The 17,179-nt window shown below is 26.9% G+C and overlaps 1 protein-coding gene across 1 annotated transcript; it reads left to right on the forward strand.

Moving 5' to 3' along the window:
- Positions 1–2,718: 2,718 nt before the first annotated feature.
- On the forward strand, positions 2,719–13,272 carry LOC107166079 (uncharacterized). The gene is made up of 20 exons (XM_015514602.2): positions 2,719–2,932; positions 5,761–5,936; positions 6,010–6,159; positions 6,223–6,358; positions 6,419–6,617; positions 6,686–6,875; positions 6,945–7,077; positions 7,166–7,444; positions 7,556–7,767; positions 7,842–7,980; positions 8,108–8,379; positions 8,439–8,612; positions 8,685–9,071; positions 9,134–9,388; positions 9,475–9,647; positions 9,733–9,886; positions 9,948–10,209; positions 10,267–10,413; positions 10,813–10,966; positions 11,044–13,272. The coding sequence occupies exons 1-20, from the start codon at positions 2,904–2,906 to the stop codon at positions 11,371–11,373; spliced, it is 3,951 nt and encodes a 1,316-aa protein (XP_015370088.1). The 5' UTR covers positions 2,719–2,903; the 3' UTR covers positions 11,374–13,272.
- The last annotated feature ends 3,907 nt before the right edge of the window (positions 13,273–17,179 follow it).

Genomic DNA, 17,179 nt, shown 5'->3' on the forward strand with positions numbered 1-17,179 from the left:
ATATAATATATATTTATATATATCGAATTGGATTAATATTATTATTATTAAATTTATGAATATATAATATATATATATATTCGTAGAGGATGACAATCGGCGCCGCCTTCTCCGCATCTTGACGTTAGAACAATAGAATTACCCATTTGGTATATATAGGTATGTAGGTACCAACACTTTTATTTATTTCTCTATAAACGCTCCTTGAACCGATGGCGGTCCATTCGGTCTTTAACCTTTGCGTATAATAAAATTATTAATACTACTCAATATTGAATGATTTGAATGTTTTCAAAATCAAAATCCAAACATTGTTTACACTCAGTGTTAATATTTTTAACTATATGATACACAAGTGTATATGTGTGTAGGTATATTTTGGAAAGGTTTAGCCTTTATATCGAAACTACTCGTGACCTACTGACACTATAATATTATGGTGCGCCTGCTGTAATTATGACGGTGTAATGCGTTTTTTTCTCTACATAAAGGACTTATTTTTGATAGATTTATTATTATCATTAAGTAGGTATATATTAATATTATAATAATATATGAGTTATGCTCGGTCGGTATTAATGGCTCATTTACGATTAAAACCCCACACGGCAATACGCATATATTATTATCTAATTAATTATTATAAATCATACATAACCTGCTGCTGTAGACGATCACCTCAAAATGTATAAGTACTTACCTACTTAGCATATTGACCATATTACATATAGTACGTGACGGTATTTATTAATTGAACGCGTGCTGATGATTGTTTTAATCCGATAACTTGACTAGAGCACGCCGGACACGCGAGATAATAGCGTTTTTTTCGGGTTGAATGGGGTGAAAACGACGTGGGTGAGGTAAGTCTAAGGACGTGCCCTTCCCCCAGGGTAATACAGCGATTATAACTGCAGTGTTATGGGTTTTTCTCAATTGTCGTTGCCTAAGTGAGCATAAGGAAATTACAACTTATAAATTATAATAATAACGTTACACTCCCTATAGAACGGTGTTTATTATATTATTGTTGTGTACTTTATTAGGATAAGTACTTATGTTATGCGAACGAACTTCGAAGCGTGAAAATGTAATGTAAATTAATTCGTGGACGGTAACTCCCGCATACATTAAAAAAAAAAAAAATGTATTTAAAATCAAAAATAAAACCTTGTCGAATAATGTGTTAGTTGTTTAAATATAAATATCTGAGTTGCATGAATGTAGTATTGACTAATTTTAAATATAATTTGACATACATTAAAAACGTTTTCACTTTTTAATATTATTTTATATACGCAGGTATATATCATTATTAAAACTCGGGAAATATATTTGATTTCATTCTAATATCGCATATATTTGTACAACCAAAAAAAGACAAGTCTTTTTTTATTCAATTATTTTGTACATTTCATAATAGACCGTTTCTATATTAAGACATCTTAATGTGAAAAATGTATTTACATAATTTTATTATTATTATCAACTATCAAGTACATATCAAGTGTAATGATTATCACAATTAGAGTTCAAAAAAACCCTTAAACTATATAATATTGATCGTTTTGTTTGAGTAAAACAATATGATGTTCGCTGAAAGCTGGATCTTTCCAGTTTTATTTACAAATAGCTCAATTTTATTATTACATTTTTCATGTAATCTTCGAAAATACAATTAATTACAATTTTTTCTTATTTCTACTTTTAATAAAAAGGTCTAAACATATGACTTTATTATACCTCATACTTTATGTATTACAATCGTAGTCCATCGTCTATTGTGTTAAATATTTGGCATAATAATTGCTTGAGCATCAACATTTTTGACGAATGTATTAATAGTAATTGGTACCTATATAGGAAATAATATTATAATTTTTGCCTACCAATCCCGAAGAATCAAGGAATGCGTAAGATCAAAAGAATTTCAATGCTAAAATAATATCTATACGTAAACCAACTTAATTATTTTTATAGTGGTAAAATAATAATATTAATTTATAATATGTTAGGATACCATAAAAGACGTTGTCAGAATCACTTATCCTCAAGAGTAGTAAAGTAACTTTCAGCTCGAGGTGCCAAAATCATAACACATTAGGAACTGAAAAAAGATATTAATTTAATAATTGCTTATCAAAACTCTATTTTTCCACAATAATAATTGATTGTCTAACACTAATATCAGTAACATCTTATATATAAAAAAAAAATACAGTGTTATTAGAATAAGGAATATTATAGATAAAATTTGTTTTCATAATTTCGGACGATTCAGAGGAAAACGCCATTATTAGGTAAAAAATTACTCCCTAATCCTTTTGTATAATACACCTAATATAATATTTTACAACATTGTATAACTAAAAGAAATACCTCTGATTAATATTGCCGTATGACTGAATTATATGTATATATATACATATATTTTTTTTAATTGTAAAAAATTGTCGATTATTTGCTAGTGTACGTACCTCTGTCTAAGCGTATGACACTATATACACGTATTGAATATCAATACGTATAATGAATATTAATCATTAATATTAAAAATACAGTTTATTCCACGCTCCTTTTTTCGTCGTTTTGTTATCCAATAACAAACGATAGGGAAAGTAGTATTACACTTGGCGTTTAACAGTGAAAAGTAGGAGGACATGTTGGTGGACAAGGGCGTTCTTCGTCTGCGAATCGGTCTAGTGAAGAGTGATAGTATTAGTTTGTGATTTGTGAGCGCTCGTAACAGCGGTTAATTCGGAAGAATATAATGATGTGCACGCTACGTATTGTCTGACTTTCTGAGTCAAATCGTTTGGTTTTTAATCTTTATTATAAATATAAATTAAATATAATTCATAAAAGTTAATTAATCAAAACCGACTAGTGGAAAATACACAAACATGGAGGTTCTGAAATCGCTGCGGTTGAGGTAAGACCACAGTAATTAATAATATTACAATTAATAATAATGTAGCAACGTTAGAGTCACTCTAGAATTTCTGCTTAAATCAAAACTGCTCAACAAAAACTAATCACTGTCTATTCTTATTTAATTATTTAATTTATTTTTTATTTGTATTTTGTATAACCCATGTAAATAACGTTTTTTGTAGTTACTAAAAATTAATTTTTGTCCAATGAGCATTGATGTTACAGAACTTTATTTAATAATAAAATAAGTAATAGTTATAATAACATATTATCTACATATACATTATACATACATATCTAAATATCTTTGCCTTAGAAACCAAATAATATATATTATATATTTCTTAAATTTATTATATTTGTACACATAGAGTACATAAATTAATCAAAGCTATCAAACATTGTCCTGATGATATTTTAATTATTATATCTAGGATCGTTTTTAACATTTTTTTAAATTAAAATTAAATATTATAGCATATATTTATCATTTTATTACTTAGGTACGTGTTATAAAAAATAACAACACATATTCATATTTTAAATGATTTTTCATTTAAGTTACCAACAATAATATTATAAAATCTATTTTGGTACCCATATTGTAGGTATGTATGGTACAATTATAAGTTTCGAATTATTATAAAAATAATGAATTTATGTTTTTCATAAAAAATAGTCACTACATAATAGAGATAGTTTGTTTATGAGCATGAATAACTATTTAAAATAAAGTTTATTACCTATATAATAGAAATTGGTAATTTAATAAATAATATAGGTGTTATTTTTTAATTTTTTTGTACAATTATATTCTACACTTCAATTTTTATCAAATTTTTAAAAATGTATTATATCATGATTCCTTTAAGTAAGACTACGTAATAAATAAACATGTTTTTTTTTTTTTTTTTAAATATGTCAGTAGCTTTAGGAAATATGAATAATCAAAACTTTCTACAATGGATGATAGATACGTGTTACGTTAAATGTTATGTAAATATTTGGGTGAGGTACATGCATATGTGCACATTTTTCTAGGTGAAGTTGGTAATGTAGGATGAAAGACATTTTTGAATATTAAAATCACTAAATTATCACTAATTATGTTACATCTCTAAAATCATGAACATATTTTTTGAATTTATTTTGATTGTGTTAATTTTAATGTTTTTGTATTATATTCATTGAAAATCTGCATTCCAAAATAATACATTCAATGAGCAATGTTTATTACTTTAGAATTTCATTTAGGAAATGTAAAATTGTATAAACAAATGAATTTTGATATTTTATATGATGTTCTTTAAAGACGCAAAAAATGTATTTTTTATTATCAATACATTAGGATAAATTCATATTTCATATTACTGATCAGACCAATTTCCCTAACTTGCTTTTAATAATATCATTTATATATTGTATATAGGAAACGGTATACATTTTTTTAATTGTCTATATTGTTTAATAAGTGCAGAAAATTTGTTGTTATGCAGTGTTGTAAAGTACTATAAATTAAACCGTTAGCGCAGCGTTTGTTTTCTCTCTCTGGTCCACGCTCAACATAGACTAAACACATTTATGCAGAATTGTTTTTTCTACGTAAGTAATCTTAGAGTAAAATCATCCATTAAAAAAAAGATTAAGAAAAATATTTTGAAGGAATGACATATCTATATCATATTTTATTGTTATTTGATTTTGTATTCAACTTTCAAAATAAACAAAAAAATATTGTAAATTTAAATTATGTTTAAATCGTTTTGAAACAATATTTAGACAAATCGATATGTCATTCTTTCAAAAATATTATTCTCCATTTTTTTCCTAATGGGTGATTTTACTCTAAGATTATTTTATAAATATAGAAAAACGATTCTGCCTACATGCATTTTGTTGATGTCGAGCGTGAGCCAGAGAGAGAAAACAAATAGTACATTGACACCTTTTGAATCAAATTTATAATATGAACATTGTACACACATTGTTAGACACTATATTAGTTTTAAATTAATTACTCATATGATGTAAATATTTACTATTAGAAGTTTAAAATAAATATTTAATTAAAGAATAAATAACATTACACATATTTTATCCTCATTGTTTCATCTAAATGTTTAACAGGGAAGAACTAAAATTGATAAAAAAATTCGTTAATGTTTGATTTTAAACATATTTGGTACGTGTTCTATAAATTATAATACGAGAGGTTTTTAAAACAAATTGAAAAATATACGAATTAATATAGTTACTTCCTCATTCCTAGAAAAAGTATTAGTTTAGAACGATTTTTTTCGACATATTAATTTAAGATTAATGTATGATATGATTATGTCCAACAACGATATAAATCTATTAAAATACAGAATAAAGGAAAATTATATATCTGTACAAATGGAAGTAATTGAAAGCTTGAAGATTTTTGAGTGAGCTATTTGTTTATCATACTTGTATACCTATATAATTTACTATTACTAGTGTACCCTGCAGGCAGCTTCATCACATGACAGCTGTCACACATGAATGTACATCTCAGCGTGATACTATTATACACTCAATGACACTAAAATTAATTAGCTAATTGAAATTCTTACAGTAGCATAATAGTTTTATGAAAAGTGCACAATATATAGTATTCATTTGTCTCTTAATATTTCATTTTGCTTTAAAAATCAGTTAACATTAAAACATATTAAATACATTTTTTATAGTGAAAGTGATAATATAGAATACACAGTAGTCCAACTTCTTGTTCGTTTTTACACATAAACAATCAACGCAATCGTAAAATTGATTTCTAAAAAATGATATTAATTTAATTAGGTTGTTCCTGATGCTAGGAGTGTATCTTATATTTGTTACAACTTCAAGTTGTTCGGTTAGTGAAAAATGCACAGTGAGTAAGTACAGAAACGCTGACGGACGATGTAATAACGTCCATCGACCGAATTGGGGCAAACGGAACTCACCATTTCTTCAATTTCCATCGGAAGTTCAAAGTAATGCCAATGTGTATACCTAATTGTTTTAAACGAAATCTGTGCTCAATTTTTATTGTTTATGATTTTTAAGATGAATCGTATTCGACTAAATGGCCTGAGGCTTCGGATGTGGCAGAAGTATTAAGTAGGTCTTCAATAGCTGGCAATAAACATTTGACTGCTATGTCGGGGATGTGGGCCGATTTTATCAGATTGGATTTAGCCATGGAAAATATAACTGGTGAATTCATCTTAATATAATCACAATATAAAATACATTATATTTGTATTTTAAAATGTTTAGACAATGCAGTTCTTTTGAACGCTGCGACTAGTTTCTTAGATGCATCTCCGATATACAATAGTGTTTCTTGTGAAGCATCCACCATAAAAGTCATTAAATCTCAGTCTGGCCATCTAAAAAAGACTCCATGTTCTAGGTTTGTTTACATAATTTATAAACAAAAATATGTATATGTATTTAATTAGTTTTATTTTAGCTCTATGTCAGAAAACTCGGATTATTCGATAACAGTTCATAATTTATTAATATTGGAACATAATCGTCTAGTTGAAAAATTAAGGGATATCAATCCAGGATGGTCAAACAATACGCTTTTTGAAGAAGCTAAACGAATAACAATTGCTCAATTGCAACACATCACGTATTCCGAATTTATTCCCAATGTCATTGGACACGTGAGTATTTTTTTAATCGATCGATTATTAATTCAATTTTAAGTGTTGTGAGAACTTAATTTTGGCAGGCAATGATGAATGAATGGAATCTAAATCCATTAAAACATGGATACTACTCAGGTTATTCAAGTTCCAATCAACCTGGAACTATGCAAAGCGTATACGCAACAGTTTTACCCGTGTTGCCTTCAATTATTTTCGATAAATACAATCAAAACAATTTAGGCGATATCGAAAACTACAGTTTGCCAAAAAAAAGTGAATAATAATGTTAAATATTATATTTTATGATGAACACGATAATTATTTTGATAAAAAAATTAATAGATATCGAGATGTTGTTGAATTTGGGCAGACAAATGAAAATCCCTGGTTATAAGGTATGGAAAAATGTATGTTCAAGTGAATCATTTCAATCTGATGATCAAGGTGTAGATAAAATTAATAAAACATTATACAGGTATATAAAAAATTAATATTTATTATCTGTATTTTATATGGTGATCTGATTATTAAATTTTACTTATAGTTTGAATATTTTTTAATAGAACTTACAACGATATAGACTTACTATCTGGAGGTTTATTAGAAACGCCATTGAAAGGAGCTGTTTTTGGTCAAACATTTTCTTGTTTACTTGCAAATCAGTTTTCTATAGCCAAGAATAGTGACCGATTTTGGTATGAGAACGATTTTCCTCCCTCTACGTATAGTAAAAGTCAGTTGCAAGAGATTAGACAAAGCACTTTGGCTGGAATTATTTGTGAAAACTTTGAAGACGTAACGATGATACAACCGAAAGCATTTATTGATCGAGATGATTATTTGTAATTTTTTTCAATTTAATATATAATTACACAAACATAATATATTTTTATTTCACTTTGTAGTTTTTATAATGTAAATATATGTATCTAACTTTTATTATTTAATTTCAGAAATCATCCAATAAATTGTGACCAACATTCTAAACTAGATGTTTACCAATGGAAAGATAATTCAGTGATCGGTAACGATCAAATGACAGTTAATAAAACGGAACAAGATTCTGAACAGATCAACAATCAAATTCTAGTAAGAGAAGCGTGGAGAAAGGCTGAAGATGACGTTAGCAGAAGAAAGCAAACTGAATTTCTGTTATGGTCAAAAAGTATGTTAATACTATATAATATCATATTATTATATACATTTAAATTAACGGATTGTTTATATTTGTTTTTTTAGAAGGAGGAGTAGACCCAAAGTCTCCTCTTGGAACAGCTGCTGCATTTAGTAAAGCAAGTAAATCATCATTAATATTGGCAAATAACTCACTATTATTCGAATACGCTTCAAAAGAAATATTGAAATCATTTGAAAAACGGTTAGTTATTTTTATTATATATATATATATATTGTTTAATAGACAAATTAAAATTATATTTATATACCTTATTATTACTATTTGAAATCTTAAATGCTGATACATATTTTGCATGCATATTTTATAGACGTCGTCGTCGTCAAATCTTGGACAGTGGTATTGATTCATTATTTAACTTGAATTCTTTGGGACATAACTTTTTCGATAGTTTACAATTTACTGAACTTTATGTTCCACCAATACATTTCAGTGAAGGTGAATGTCCTATTGAAACACACCCTTGTGACGCTCATAATCCATATAGATCATTTAGCGGCTATTGTAATAATTTAAAAAATCCAAATTTTGGTAAAGCATTGACGACTTTTCAACGTTTAATGCCAGCTGCTTATGAAAATGGTAAGCTTCAAAAAATTCAATATAGTATACTATTGATAAACTATATATTATTTCTTAAGGAATAAATCATCCAAGAGTGACATCCGTGACTGGTGTACCATTACCGTCTGCTCGATTAGTGAGTGCTATGTCTCATCCAGACATCAGTCATTTACACGGCCGTTACACGCTAATGCTTATGCAATTCGCTCAGATCTTAGATCATGACATAACATTTACACCAGTCCACAAAGGTAAACCTATCCTCTAGAATTTTATCGTTATGATTATTCTATTATTCTATAAATACTATTGAAACTTTTTAGGATATTTCTCTTCTATACCTGACTGCCGATCATGTGATAGTCCTATAACAGTTCACCCAGAATGTATGCCGATACAAATACCCGATGGTGATCCGTTTTATCCACGTGTAAACCCGTCTACTGGTGCTAGAATGTGTTTACCGTTTATGAGATCTCTACCAGGCCAACAACGCATGGGTCCTAGAGACCAAATCAATCAGAATTCTGCGTATTTAGATCTGTCCAGCGTTTATGGTTCTGATTCATGTATGGCTAAAGACCTTAGGGCATTTCACATTGGAAGATTAAATGTTACAATACATCATATACCATCGAGAAAAGATTTAATGCCTCAATCTCCTATACATCCAGAATGTAAATCTTCATCTGGTTACTGTTTTATAGGAGGTTTGTGAAGTGTTTATAATATATTATGGGTGATTATTATTTATTATATTTGAATATTCCAGGCGATGGTCGAGTGAGTGAACAAGCTGGATTAACTGCAATCCACACAATTTTTATGAGAGAACACAATCGTATTGCCGAAGTTTTACATAGACTTAATCCACATTGGAATGACGAGATAATATACCAAAATGCAAGAAAAATATTTACAGCGACTTATCAACAAATTGTATATAACGAATTCTTACCACGTATCTTAGGTTGGGATGCCGTGGATAAATATGACTTGAGACTTTCTTCAGCTGGATATTACAAAAGTAGTTTTTTTTAAATAATCATTATAAAAATATCCATAATCTATCATTAGAATGATGCTATTAATAACTATTTATTTGATTGTAAGGCTATTCTCCCGATTGTCATCCGGGACCTTTTACTGAATTTGCTGCAGCCGCTTTTCGAATAGGTCATAGTTTATTAAGACCTCATATTCCTAGAATGTCACCATCATATCATCCTCTAGAACCAGCATTGTTATTAAGAGATGTATTTTTCAATCCTGACGTAATTTATAGGGTTAGTTTTTGTTGTACATTGTATACATATATATTACTCATATTTATTTTATTTATTATTACTGTACTCATTATTATTATTTTAGGATCAAATGGTTGATGAGATAGTAAGAGGTCAAGTGAGCACACCTATGGAAAATTTAGATCAATTTATTACTGGTGAAATTACTAATCATTTGTTTGAAAACGTGAAAATACCACATTCTGGACAAGATTTACCCGCCTTAAATATTCAAAGAGGTATATTATGATAAACAATGCAAAAATATTTTAAATATACATTTTTTATTGAAATTCTCAGGACGTGATCATGGTATACCATCATATAACACGTTTAGAGCAAGATGTGGTCTTCGACGAGCAAATACTTGGGAAGATTTGACGAGAGAAATGTCTCCAGAAGTCATTGTCAGGTTCAAAACGATATATGCCAGTCCAGATGACATTGACCTATTCCCTGGTGGTTTAAGTGAATATCCAGTGAAAGGTGGCCTCGTGGGGCCAACTTTTGCATGCATCATAGGTTTACAATTCAGACACCTGAAACAGTGTGATCGTTTTTGGTAATTTTTTCGAATTGAATCTGTTTTTGCTATATGATTAAACATTTTTTTTCACAGGTTTGAATCTGATAACCCATTGTTTAGATTTTCTGAAGCTCAACTCGCAGAAATCCGAAAAGCAACATTAGCAAAAATATTATGTGAAAATATGGATGTGCCCAGTGATTTGCAAAAGGCAGCATTTGATCAACCAAATGATTATCTGTAAGTAAAAAAATAACAATTATTATTTTTAATTATATTTTATTTAGTTTAAATATATTATAGGTACTCGTTTTATTTTTAAATTTTTATGATATGATTTAATAAGCCATAAAATATAAATCCTTAAGATAATATCGAATCATTATATGTAGGTAACTGTTTTACATCATATTGTTTTAGTATTTATTCTTTAACTAGTGATTCTCAATATCTGAAATGGATATTTTTTTAAATTCCTTTACATTTTGAGCCAAATAAAAATTAATTTAATATCTAAGTATCTACAATTTGTGTATATGTATTGTATATATATATATTTCAAAAACCAATAACAACATTTAATTAATTAAGTCTTTAAAAATAAAATGTTTCTAAACATATTTTTTATGTTAATTTTAGAAATCCACGTCTTCCTTGTCAAGTATTACCAACAATTGACTTAACTTTATGGAAAGATAACCAACAAGGCTGCAATATTAACGGTCATATTGTTGCAGTTGGTGAATCACATTTGCCTTCACCTTGTACTAGCTGTATTTGTACATCTGAAGGTGTAAGTATTTTATATTCATTCATGTTTACTATATTTTAAATATTTGATCATAATATATCTTTAAAATCTATTTATAGTCTAACTGTGCTTCATTAAGAGTAACTGATTGTGGTCGTTTGATGAATGAAGTCGGGATCGATAAAATGATGCAAGATGATGTTTGTGCTGCACAATGTTCTGGATTTGTTGAACAAAGTTTGCTGAGTAAAGACCCGTTGATATTATCGTCTAGACCAGATGTGCCCTCATTTTTAATCCCTCCAGAAAGGGGTTCAAGGTTTTTAGAAGGAGTAGACTTATTACCACCTCCTCATATAATAAGACCTCGACCATTTAGAAGGTTAAAGGGTAGAAGAAGGCCATTTAGGAAAAATTTTCAATTTCCTGATGAATCAATAATCATTTAATTTAAAAATATTATTAATTTTAGTTAACTTTTTTATTTTATCATTTGCATAATATTATCAAGCAGGGCCGTATTTAGGAATTTGACACGAAGGGGCAACAAAAAAAAATACGCCTCATTAATCATTATACAAAATACAAATTTAAATTATAAAAAAATTAGCCGCCCTCTCCTACTTAGCCGCCCGGGGTAACAGTACCCTGTAGCTCCCCCCTAAATACGGCCCTGTTATCAAGACATTATGGCATCTATTTGTGTAGGTACTTTACAAATTTAACTATTAAATTAGTTTCACAATTTTATTTGAATCAATTGAATAATTTTTGTACTGTATACAAATAAACAAAGAAGGGCTGTATCATGATTCAAAAGCACAAACGTAAATAATTACGTAAAAATTCATTAAAAATAACGCCATACATGAATAGGAATAAAATAAATATAGGTATGCATGTATAACTAAGTTTTTTTAATTATGTATGTTAATTGTTAAAAATTATATTGTTTTTAAATTTCTTTTAAATACTAGGTAGTTGAAGTTCAAAACTTAAAAAATCACTTAGTCAAGACTGTTAGTACAGCATCTAGTTGCGATTTTTTTTATAACCTGATACATAAGTACCAGTCCTTACATTTTCTAATGAACTAAAATGTAAAAATAATATTTTTCATTTATAGTTTCAAAGAATAGTTTTCACTAAAATCATATTGTAACATAAAAAACGATTCGCTTTTTAGTTTAATTTTAAAATTTTAATTTATAATTACTTTTTGTATTACTTATAAATGGAAATGTAAAAATGTATTTTGTATAAAGTATGTAGTTATAAAATATGCAAAAGTACTTAAATTTAAATATGTACTCTGTCAACTTTTTATGTATATATAATATTATAATAATGTACATATAATAATAAATAAAATAATATCATTATGAAAAGTTGGCATGAAAGAACTAAAGAATATTTAACAGTACTTCAAATCTAATTGATATCTACTGAGTATAATTTATTGTGCCTATATTATGTCTATTAAGACTTATGAATGATGTAAATATAAATTAAAAGATACCAATTCAATACCATTAACTATAATTGATGTTATAAGATTTTAAGTTTTTATTTTTATTTTATCAATTCCAACATTTTGGCCCTAATTTTAACTCGAAACAGCAATTGAATTAAAATTTTTTTTTAAATATAAAAATCAATTCTTATTCAATATACTACTGGAATGTATATACCTAAATTTCTTTAAATATTTAAAAAAAAAGCTTAAACAGTAGTTACCTAAAAAACTAAAACAGTATTAATTATTTTTGAGCCATACAGTTGTACCTACCAGTTACCACTAATGATAATATTAAGTGCTATACTTTTTGAAATTTGTTTTTATGATATCCATATATTTAATATTTATAAAATATTAATAAATATAATTAGTATGGCCATAGAAGATAAATAAATATTCAAGTACTAGAAACAGTGGGTACTTAGGAAATTTAACACATATAATTTCTAAAAATTATTTTATGATTTAACTTTGCATTAAGTTATATTTATTTCTATAAAATAAAAATTGTTCTCCACATAATAATATATGTATATATGTATTATATATAATAATAAAACCATTATAATTTAAAATACCTAAAAATATAAAATTAATTAGGTGTATTATTTACTAACAAATACCTATGTATAAGTATGACTATAACTGTTATTATAGCTTATATATGTTTCTAATGATATATCAAAGTGCTAATATTAAATGTAACTAGGTAGGTAGTAATTAAATTATGATTATGTATATAGTACGAATGTTATTCTATTTATTTTTTTTTTTATTTTTTTGTTCAAAATGTTGTCATATTATAAAATAATAAAAGTTTATAATTGCATTTTTCCAATAATTATTACCTTGATAAAACGGTTTCATGATCCTTAGTTTAGTGGTAGTTATAGTCATTTAACATATGGTTATCACACTTAAAGTATAAATATTTAGAAATTCCAAAAATAGTTTAAATACATAAAAATCATCATATATAGTTCATATTACACTAGTTCAAAGACGTACATATTTGAAGGTGCTAATGATGGCGGGGGGGGGGCGGTGACAAAGTGGCACATTTTTCATACGACCATATATTATTAACATTTGTCAAAAATGTTCATTAATGATGATTGGTAATGGAAAAGGAGGTGAAAAAAAGTAACATCTTGGTCTTGGTGCAATAAATCTAAAAATGTATCTCCAAGTCTTGGAGTCCAAGAGTGAATAGTTGTCCTAGTAGTTTTTTTTTTATAATTTGACAAAACATAATATTTACAATCTGTATTTACAAGTTATACAATAAGTAAATGTGATGGTGATTGATTGACAGGAGGGGGAAGTCGCCCAGCGACGGCACCCCATCCTAATAGTTAAACCAATCGTCATGTGTCTTATTTTGCGCTAAAATATTCATAAAATTTTTGATTTTATAACAGTATGTTTAAGGTAAGGTTAATTTCTTACGTAAATAGATATTAAAAACATGTTTTTGTTTCGCATAGTTTTAATTCGAATTAATAATATTTTACTTGGAATTTATTTGTATGACCTTTTAGATTTAAATAAGTTAAAAAAAAATTAATAGAAATTATACAATTGAGTATATATAGTCCAGTATACGCACGCCAAATTCGAATACAGATACAGTTAATAGTCATTATTCAGTATAATATATAGTAAGACTTATTAACTTCTGTATATGCATGTTATGTTGTATCATTGTACTTTTTCTAAGGCACTTTAATGTAATTTAAAATTAAATGTACTAGAGAGAAACTAAAAAAATTGATAATTTATAAACTATTGAATTATTATAATCAAGATTATCTTATCTAGGATATTATCATTTACCTAAATAATATTTATTTTAACACTTTAAAATCGTTGTTTGGTTTTTAATATTTATTTTACAATAAACCTAATAGATTTTTAACTTTGAAAATTAATTTGATAAAATTTGAACTGAATTTTTAAAAGTATATTAATAATAAATAAATAATAATAGTACTTTATTCATACATTGTGACTTGTGAGTCATAATATATTATACGATCGAAAAATTTAACGTTTACGATAAGTTAAAATATATTTAAAAAAAATTGTTATTGGAAATATTATTAAAAGTTAAACTTGTAACAGCAAAATGAAAGTATATAAAGTATAATACTCCATGCAAACACAATATGAAAGCATTCATTAGTGAACTGATATGTATTTAAATTAAAAGTAAATTGACAATTTTATATTTCATGAGAAAATATTAATATGTACCTACATCGGAATATATACCAAAATTTAAATCATAATAATTAATAAGGATTTATTAATATTGTATAATATGAATAATATTTGTAAATAAAAATTACTTAGATATTCAATTTCACACAGTATTAATATCAAACGTGTAATCTCAAATAATATTACGTTAAGTAGTTACCTATTTGTTCATCTTATACTTGAGTGATAATATTTAATACTTGGTGTACTGTCTGTGAAAATCATTAAATGTATTGTTTTTTATTTCGCTGTGAATTACGATTTTATATTAACTATTTATGTATATATATATATATATTTAATTATTAACTTATTTTTAATTATTAATTAATTATTTGCAATTACAATATTAAATTATTTTCTGTAAAGATATGTTTATGGTCTGGATCGGCATAATTTATTTTTTCTAACAGAATTTTGCGAGGTCAATTTTTGTAAAGCTTAGTTTATTGACACGAAAACGTTAATCAACAACAAAATATAGTTTTAGCATGCTACTATAGATAGTTATCAACTGCACTATATACACAAAAACATTACAAGCATTGCAGATAAAAAATATCTAGTCGAATTTTACGTATCTATAATATTATATTAGGTTTAGGTAATACATAATATGTACCAACGAGGAATGACAAATTTTATTTTCGTTCTATTCCTGTTATATCCATTATTATTCCCTTCATAAAATAGTATGGATTCTTAATCTATAGGCAACCAATTTTATCAATCGTAAAATTTAATTTAAATATTATATATTTATTGTTAATTTCTGTGCCATAAATCAGTGTTTTGATTTAAAATGGAAAAAAAAAAATGTTTTTTTTGTTGCTATTTGTTAAACATAGTATAATCATTTAAGGCTATATAAAGAGTAGTGACTCATCAGTATTTAAATAACTTTTGCAAACTAAATTGAATTATGACTAAATATTGTGTTATATTTTGTCTATAATATAATATTAGGTATGTTATCATACGAAACACAAAAAATATGATGCTATCGATCTATAATTTATGGAATAAAATATATTTATTTAAATTAGTTAGTCAATAAGCATTTATAATTATTACCTTGGCCAACTTCAATAATCCACATTATATTTTAAATGATAGGTCAACAAGTTGTATAAGTACATTACTATGTTCGATGTAGCTATAGAAGTCCCACAGGATGGCATAATGTCACCAATTCTATATAATATGTATGCTGCTGATAAACCTATCTCTTTAAATATAACTATAGGTGAGTTTGCAGATTACAAGACAATTATAGCAATTTCTGTTGCTCTAAATCTTTAAGATTACCTAATTTAAATATTTAATGTCAAACTGATGCTATTAATGGAGAGTCGAAGTAAATCAATTAAAATAGGTTCATAGTACCTTTTACTCCTTGCCCCTGTCTTGAAGTTTCTTTAGCTGACTACCTATCCTTTCATCTCAATCGGTTAAGTACCTAGGGCTAACCATCGACCAGCGCCTCGCCATGGCGCTACATGAAAGGAAAAAAAACTCACCTAAAATGCGTCTCTCCGGTTAGCGGTTGCTGAATATATTATTATCAAAAAACACACTATATAAATATGAAACTGCTCATTTAAGCCTATATAGACATATTAAGGCCACCAACAGCTCCAAATTTGAGGAAATGCCAAAAAATCGAATCTTAACATAGTACAAACCATTCAAAACAAAATCCTGCACTTCATCATAAATATCCCACCTTATATTTCTAAATATTACTCTCTACTCTGTCTTAAAAATTAAAACCATTTATGAAGTATGTAAAACGCACTGCCTATAATATATAAACGTTTTTCAACACACTGCCATTGCCCACTTCACCCTAAACCTTTAATATTCTGCCTAGCTACTACACGATTCCAGGAAACCCACTATGGTGACTAAAAAGAAACTGGTGCAGAGATCTTTTTAATGATTAATGAAAAAAAAAATAGTTAAATGAAAACGCATTAAAGCAAAAGGAAGTGCGATCACTGAATAATTTCTTACATCACCCTATTCATGTTTTTTAAATTGTTGTAGCACATACCTATAATTTTGCTATATGCATTATTTGAGTATAGATTATACATATTATATTCTCCATAGATTTATAAAAAAAAAAATGACATATTATTAGAATTTATTTTATTATGTAGGTACTTATTTTGTTTATTATAATATTGTTAATTTTTATTACTTTGTGGATATTGTTCTAAGAGCCGTTTAGCATTTGTTCTAATAAAAAAAAATTACCTATGGCCTACAGGTAATCAAGTTTTTACGCATTTTTTTTTATTGTCTGCATAACTGTCAATCATAGCGAAAATAAATTTAACATATTATTAGATTAGAGGGATGAGGTTTAATTTCTATCAGGTGTTTATCACTCCTATGCAACTATTTTTGCATAATATAATAATATTACAATATAGTCCATGTCACGCTCACAGGTCACAGTCCTCATA

Source organism: Diuraphis noxia, unplaced genomic scaffold (assembly GCF_037042655.1).
Source record: "Diuraphis noxia isolate RWA-SAM2 unplaced genomic scaffold, SU_Dnox_SAM2 contig0002, whole genome shotgun sequence".
NCBI lineage: Eukaryota > Metazoa > Arthropoda > Insecta > Hemiptera > Aphididae > Diuraphis > Diuraphis noxia.

Excerpts from the sequence above, each read along its gene's own strand:
- LOC107166079 (XM_015514602.2), top strand. The coding sequence starts at position 2,904 with ATGGAGGTTCTGAAATCGCTGCGGTTGAG. Across the intron at positions 7,768-7,841 it reads ATTTCTGTTATGGTCAAAAA|AAGGAGGAGTAGACCCAAAG; the intron begins GTATGTTAATAC and ends TTGTTTTTTTAG. Across the intron at positions 8,613-8,684 it reads ATTTACACCAGTCCACAAAG|GATATTTCTCTTCTATACCT; the intron begins GTAAACCTATCC and ends GAAACTTTTTAG.